This window comes from Melitaea cinxia, chromosome 7, assembly GCF_905220565.1.
Source record: "Melitaea cinxia chromosome 7, ilMelCinx1.1, whole genome shotgun sequence".
NCBI lineage: Eukaryota > Metazoa > Arthropoda > Insecta > Lepidoptera > Nymphalidae > Melitaea > Melitaea cinxia.
The window spans coordinates 4,594,197-4,602,334 of NC_059400.1; the positions used below are offsets into that span (position 1 = coordinate 4,594,197).

General features: G+C 33.5%; 1 protein-coding gene across 1 annotated transcript; it reads left to right on the top strand.

The window, feature by feature from the left end:
- Nucleotides 1–2,129: 2,129 nt before the first annotated feature.
- On the top strand, nt 2,130–3,776 carry LOC123655233 (peroxiredoxin). Its single transcript, XM_045591060.1, has 4 exons — nt 2,130–2,404; nt 2,488–2,605; nt 2,825–3,230; nt 3,323–3,776. The coding sequence occupies exons 1-4, from the start codon at nt 2,242–2,244 to the stop codon at nt 3,374–3,376; spliced, it is 741 nt and encodes a 246-aa protein (XP_045447016.1). The 5' UTR covers nt 2,130–2,241; the 3' UTR covers nt 3,377–3,776.
- Nucleotides 3,777–8,138: the final 4,362 nt, after the last annotated feature.

Consider the following 8,138-nt stretch of genomic DNA (forward strand, 5'->3'; position numbering starts at 1 on the left):
ACGCTTCTTCGATTGCGGTGGCGGCGGCGTTGCTCGTGACGCAGCGGCAGCGGTCAGGTCGTGGGGCGCACGCTGTTGTTCCTCTAGCGTTGTTAATCGACCTAGTATCAGTTCCATTTGTTGAGTTATTAAATTGTTTGAAGAAGTATGTTGCCTTGGTGAATTACTTGTTCGTGAACTGCGATAGCTGCGACGTGCATTGCGACGTCTAGAGTTTGCTTCAGGACTCTTAGTTCGTGAATCGCGACGATAGCGACGTGATTCGTAACTCCTAGAACGGCTTCTACTTTTACGACTACCGTTGGGCATTTTCACCACTTTATTGTTACAAATCAAGAAAGTAAAGCTATTAAGGAAACTGTGCGAATCGCAACAAAGCAAAAATAAAAAGCAATATCGTAATAAAAGTCAATAGCAATCCTGTACACGTCGATTAATTGATTTATACTCACCAGAACTCACTGAGATACACTTTTACTTAACCTTAATCACTAACACTTTCCTTGAAGCAAAAGATTCGTTTCTTATAAAACTTCGGTATCTTATTCAAAACTACCCTCAAAAAAAAAATAGTAATAAATTCGTTTACGAAAGGTCAAACTGCCGTATTTTAGTGGTCAGAGCGGGTCTGGACGCGTATGGCCTATCCCACTTCTGATTTTATAAACCAGAAGTGAGTTTTATTAAAAAAAACAACAAATAACGAAAATTATAATTATTACGTAATTTTTATAATTTCTTAAACTAACGATTAACAATTAACTTATTCAATATTTAAACCTATAATGTTACACTTACACAGAATGATCACTTCAATAATCAAAATAACTAATTTTTTAATAACAAGTCGAAAGATAAAGATTAACACTGCACACTAATGAAATAACACAGGTAGTTTGACCGTTCGATCGGGCAGAGATTCCCCTTGGCAAGCAGACTAGACGAATCGTGTCCGCCCGAGCTCGCAAGCGCCTTTATACACAAATTGACTCCTCCCACTCAAATCCCCTCTATGGTCCGGAAACACGTCACTCTCCTAACACTATATTATATTATACAAAGACGATATATATGAATATAATATTTTAAATAAATCAATATATTAAAAATGTCTGTCTCCTCCTTTTCCTTTGCCGTTTTTTTCGATACCTATCTACAAACAAACCGGTAACAACACTATCGCTCGACGACAGTGACTTCTCGGAAATATACTCGGATTAGTCGCTCGACCGATCCGCATATTGTATGAGAGCGAGCAGCCTGTGTTGGTAAACAAATAAGAAACGACACGACCGATAATATTTGTAATTTTTAAGTTAAAAAAAAAGGTTTAAAAGAAGTATACAGTAATAATGTGATTAAAAAATACTTACATATTAAAGGTAATGCCATCTTTTAGTAAATTTTACGTGGCAGATCTCTTTTTGCAGCAAAAAACAGAACAATTTGGCATTTTTGGAGGACGTTGATTCAATCGCGCAACTGGATTTAGTCTAGTGATCAGTGCGGCTGCAACTAGTTTTATTGTACACATATGACCATTTGGACTTATACCTTGACAGAGGGGAACGTCTGTACATGCCCACTCCTTTCCGTGTTGCCCTTTATTCTGGACTCTATACTACATTATCCCATTTTTTATATATTGAAATCAGTTGTTTTTTACTTTTAGATCTTATTATATATAAAAATATATATATTCGGTTTATAATAATAATAATAAATACTCTTTATTGTACACCACAAAAAAACATTACAAAAAAGTGATACATGCAAAGAAAGATGTAGAAAGGCGGTCTTATCGCTAAGAGCGATGTCTTCCAGACAACCTTTTGGGCATAGAATATAGCGTAGAAAAAGAGAAGCGGTAGGGAAGTGTACAAACAGTTGATAAATAATTGGCATATAGTTAACAAACATTCAGTTTATATATTAAGAGTTAGAGTATATTAATTTTTTTTATATACTCCCAGATACAAACACCTATAAATTGATTGTAAATGACATAGATTATGTTTATTTGTTTTATTTTTTAAATTAAATTGGTCATAATCATCATATGTGTATAATTTTAACGCATATACCATTATTTAAATATACTCTTTTATTAACACGATGTACCTACGTTATTTTCTTATCAGTTAAAAGTCATAGACGTTTTGATAGACGTGTCATGTATTGAATATTAGACAACTCTGGCTTTCCACTTTTTTTAAAAGTATTTTCTTAGCTTTTTTCACCATGAATGAAATAATTACTAAAATAATTGTAACATTTTTTTTCATATCAACATGTAACTCGACATTATTTGAAAGTGACTCGTGTTATAGTTTTGGTAGCGGTAATGTTTTTCCCGGTGGAGCAAGAAAAATTGACCACAAATTACAGTTTACAAAGGCTATGAGTAAGTATTAAGAAAAACAAAAGTTTATTTCATAAATTAAAATGTATTATTTAACTATTTTTTTAATAACTTCTTTATTTCAGTCTCCAGACCGGCTCCAGAGTGGGAGGCGACGGCTATAGTCAACGGAGAAGTTACGCAGCTTTCTTTGTCGAGTTTTAAAGGAAAATATTTGGTATTTTTCTTTTACCCCTTGGACTTGTAAGTTCTAATTTATTTGTATAATGTTGCATTCCCTTGTACTAAGGTACTAAAGTAAGGTCAATAACCATTAAAAAAATTAAGTGTTAAAGACTTATGTCGAATATGTAATCAATTTGTTTACGTAATTTAAAGTGTATGTTATAATTATACCAATGTTATTAAATTATTATTAATTAACATTGAGTAACATCATTTAAACCTATTTTTTAATTGCAGCACTTTTGTATGTCCCACTGAAATATTGGCATTCTCAGAGAGGATTGAGGAATTTAAGAAAATTAATACAGAAGTAGTAGCTTGTTCAGTAGACTCGCATTTTACACATCTTGCGTGGATTAACACTCCTCGAAAGGAAGGTGGTCTTGGAAAAATTAACATACCTCTTATTAGTGACCTCACACACTCAATCTCTAAAGATTATGGAGTGTATTTAGAAGATTTGGGACATACATTGAGAGGCTTATTTATTATTGATGACAAAGGAATTTTGAGACAAATTACGATGAATGATTTGCCTGTGGGAAGGTCTGTAGATGAGACTTTGAGATTAGTTCAAGCATTCCAATACACTGACAATCACGGTGAAGTGTGTCCTGCTGGATGGAAACCAGGTCAAGATACTGTAAGTATTTTAATACTTCTGGCATGAAACATTCAAAATAATTTATAACTATTGTTACAAAACCATAATAAGTATATCTGTTTATATTTCAGATTATACCTAATCCAGCTGAAAAAAGAAAATACTTTGAAAAAGTTGCAGACTAGAATAAAAAAGTTATAACTAAAATTCATTTATTCTTCAACTAAAAACGATAATGAAAATTAATTGATTTCTTCAAGGTCCTGATAACAGGCTTAAATGCAGAGATAATTTTTACCTTTATATTGATTATATAACTTTTTACTTGTTTTTACTATATCTTTATTAGATAAATAACATTGGATTATATAGATGTAAGTGTAGAATTTGTATTGTATACTATATATACAATTTAAACATGACACAACAAAAGCTTATTAAATTTATAAAATACTCAAATCACAAATTATCATATGTATTTTTCCAGTATTAAGACTGATATACAATTTAATATTTTAATCTTATTAATATAAGTAGCTAGTACATATGGGGATGGTAAGACAAAATAAATTTATTTTTGAACAATTGGCTTTTTTTTCGTCATTAATTCATTGGCTTAGAGATTGCAATTCAAAAGTTGACGACAAAGATAACTCAAAAAGTAGTTATCAGTTCTTAATCAAATTTAAATGGTACCACAATACAAGCATCAGCTTTCGATTAAAACAAGAATAATCAAAATGTGAACACCCAGCGAAAACTTATGCGGTATAATAAAATTTAATTCGACGATAAAATAGTTCAGTTAAGCTAGTTAACATATTATGTATACTAATATTATAAAGCTGAAGAGTTTGTTTGTTTGAACGCGCTAATCTCGGAAACTACTAGTCCGATTTGAAAAATTCTTTTAGTGTTAGATAGCCCATTTATCGAGGAAGGTTATAGGCTATATATCATCACGCTAAGACCAAAAAGAGCGGAGCACCAATAAAGAATGTTTCAGAATTGGGGGTTCTTTTTTCCTTTTGAGAGCTTCTGCTGCGTGCGCTTTGAAAACAGTTTCGCAAAAATCATGGATGATAGAATTGATCTTCTTTAAAAGTTCTAAAAAAAGGTCCGCGACAGCATATATCTATCTTTTTAAGGTTGACTCACTATAACCTTTTTTATGCTAACCAAGTGTGTTCTAAAATAGTGCATTATTTGCGAAGATATCTTTATAAACATGATATTAATCCTTATCTAAATAATCTAATACATTATTCATCACAAGTATTTAATTTAAAACAAAATAGCCTTTTAGATAATTTGTTTTCAATGAGTATCTCAGGAGATATCGCAGTTTTTAAATAATATTGCAGCAAAATAATGATCAAGTATTGCGCGCGCCTCTGTTCCAAGCGTACGAAGTTGCGCGCAGAAGCTAGTATCACATAAAACTAAACTAGCGCATTCAATAACAATTTTCTTTATATTTAGTCAAGACTTCTAGACTAAGTATAGATTAGTAGTAAGATATACTAGTAGTTTCTTTAGGTACCTATTATAGATCCACCGTTTCTAACTAAATTTGTAGGTATATCTACTCGTAATATAAAAAATTCTCGTGTCGCGGTGTTTGTAGTCAAACTCCTCCGAAACGGCTTGACCGATTCTCATGAAATTTTGTGTGCATATTGCGTAGGTCTGAGAATCGAACAACATCTATTTTTCACACCCCTAACCCCTAAGGTTAATAACGTAGGTAATTTTTCTATACAAATAGTTTTTTGATAAAGTGAACGATATAAGATTAGCAACATTAGCAGGGTGCAGCCTGCATGTACGTTTCAAATTAGATTTCCGAAAGTACTTTTCGGTATTTGAGGTTACTCTGTGTTGTAACAGCCTTTTCATTTCATTAAGTTAAAAATCATCAAAATCGGTACACCCAGTAAAAAGTTATGCGGATTTCTCTGAGATCTTATCATCAGATCCTGGTTTCCTTACCATGGTACCACACTTAGGATATCTCCTTTCCAAAAAAAAAGTATTATCAAAATCGGATCATTAACGACGAAGATACATAAAAAAAATGGATATATTTTTTCAATTCGACCGTATATGGTCGAATTGAGTAACCACCTCCTTTTTTGAAGTCTGTAAAAAAATATTCCTTGATCATCAAAGGATAAAATAAAAAATAAAGAATTATTCATAAAATAAAAAATTCTGCATTATTGACTTGACTGCATTTATTATTTTGTTATTTGACCACTATTTTTATATCTAAATTGACCGGACTATCTGAAAATAATTGTTTTTATGATCGAACAATCATCAATAGTGCTCGAAAAAACGATAATTAATCAAAATTAATTAATCGAAGCGACAAAAATCACGATATCTAGTTAGGGGGGCCAACATTTGTTCAATTAATCTATACAAATAAATAAAAGTGTCTGTTTGTAATATTAAAAGAACCGCTTTTTACAAAATGCATATGGAACATATACCAAAATCACATTTTTTACAATTTTTGTCTGTCTGTTTGTTCCGGCTAATCTCTGAAACAGCTAGACCAATTTCGACGGGACTTTCATTGGCAGATAGCTGATGTAATAAGGAGTAACCTAGGCTACTTTTATTTTAGAAATTTATTTATTTTATAACTCTGCAAACTGAACAATAGCTTTTTTTTAATACCACGCGGACAGCTAGCTATAAATAAAAATGTGGGGTCAAATTCAGTGAGCCCTGTGAATACCTATGTATTGTAATTTTCAATTACCGTATCATAATATTATTCTTAGGATCTTGGGCTTAATGCACAGAGTACATTGTAATAGTAGGTTTAATGGCTATCAGTTGTGCCAGGGGGCACTTGGGGGGGGGGGGCACCATGGGGCCACTATCGATTTCTCCAGTGTCACGTGGGATAGAAAAGACACGAAGGAGAATGATCAGTGTGGTATGTGGTTGAGATTATAAGCTACAGATTGATTATTGTTTATTGTAGACAGAAAAAAATAGTCAGGCTTATGTTGTTAAACCACAACATTTCTTTTTTAACAGTGGCGTAGCGTGGTTGTCGGCCGCCCGGGGCGGAAGAAAATTTTGCCGCCCCCTTATTTAGGTATTTCAATTTAAAGTATACTAAAACTTACTTAGCTGAGTGGCTACGACATATAGAATTTAGCCACCCCTTTCGTCCCGTGGGTGTCATAAGAGGCGACTAAGGGATAGAAAAGTTCCAATAATAATAATAATGATAAAGCTTTATTTAATTCCATGCAAAATTCATCAATCCTTATCTCAATTTGCCCAAATCAAAATTTCAATCAATTAAATAACAATACAAAATAATTAATAGTACTTATTAGATTTTATTAGATTAGTGATCATTATTAGGACATACTATTTCATGTAAAATAAATAAATAAATCTAATATATAAAATTCTCGTGTCGCGGTGTTTGTAGTTAAACTCCTCCGAAACAGCTAGACCGATTCTCATGAAATTTTGTGTGCATATTGGGTAGTTCTGAGAATCGAACAACATCTATTTTTTATCCCCCTAAATGTTAAGGGTAGTCAACCCCTAATTTTTTATTTTTTTTTTATTTTTAGATAAATTATTTATATTTTTATTTTTTTATGATACAACATTAAAAAATACATACAATCCTAAATTTTCAACCTTCTACGATCAACCCCTATATTTTATTTGTTAATTATAAACTTTAATTTTTTTGGCAGGATTTTTATATTTATTTTGTCATTACTTAGAATAAAAAAAATTATATTACTCTTAATTTTCAACCTTTCTACGATCAAGCCCTATTTTTCCATCGCAATTTTTATTTTTTATTATTTTTAATAATTTCCTTTAATAGTGATTTTTTTCTCAATTCAATTTGATCTCCTGCCTTCGCCGGTCGATCACTATCAATCGATCAGTTATCCCCGCTATATGTCTACATTACGTTGTCACCTCTCATCCAGCAAACATCACGGAGTAGGGATGAGAATAAAGCCGGTCTCCTATCTTACTCACTATACTGTTTTCGGCCATTGTTTTTTTTTTTTTATTTGTGTACCGATCGTAGTAGTGACTGTTATACGTATTATTTTAATTTTTCTGTGTACTAAATAAAGTATACTTTCATTGTCTACAACGTTTATAAGTAAATCCCCGCACACTTATATTATAGTAGATAGTTTATTGGCAAAACAACGTTTACCGGGTCAGCTAGTTAATAATATGAAATAGCAAAGTTCCAATACCACTGTGGAACTAGTTGAGCCGACCGATGGCGGTATAGCCATCCTACAGCTAGCTTTTTAAATACACAACCGAAGACGAGCAGCAGCGTCTTCGGTGCGACAAAGCTAGCCCTGCGGTCACCAACCCGCCTGCCCAGCGTAGTGACTATGGGCAAAAACCCTCATGAGTTCGCGGTAGAATTTTAGGCCCTCAGATCTCGGTAGCCCCACTATTCCCGGCTATAGCAGCGGCCGCGGTAACGATGGGACGGAGGGTGCTGAGGATCACCGGGATACGGGAGGCTGTCACTCAAAACTACAGGTACTACGTACCAGTTACGTATAATGGAGGCATGTTACGACTGGACCACAACCTTACCGAACTGGAAGTAAAACTGAGTCTTAAACTTAAACTTAAGTGAAGCATACTGGGGTTGTCTGAAGTTTGAAGAGAGGGCGAAGACACGATGATCTTGGACTCCGGGCACTTGTTCTGCTTCCGTGAAGGTGATGGGCTTTCCTAAGGTGGCGTCGATTTTCTGGTCCACAAGACTCTCACTAACAACGTTGTGGAAGTCAGCAATGTGTCGACCCGGGTAGCGTATCTTGTACTTAAACTCACTGACAGGTACTCCCTAGAAGTGATACAGCTCTATGCACTGACCTCAGTACACTCTGACAATGAAGTCGAAGCCTTGTA

Coding starts and splice junctions, on each gene's coding strand:
- LOC123655233 (XM_045591060.1), top strand. CDS start 2,242: ATGAATGAAATAATTACTAAAATAATTGTAACATTTTTTTTCATATCA. Junction 2,405..2,487: donor ACAGTTTACAAAGGCTATGA/GTAAGTATTAAG, acceptor TCTTTATTTCAG/TCTCCAGACCGGCTCCAGAG. Junction 2,606..2,824: donor TTCTTTTACCCCTTGGACTT/GTAAGTTCTAAT, acceptor TTTTAATTGCAG/CACTTTTGTATGTCCCACTG.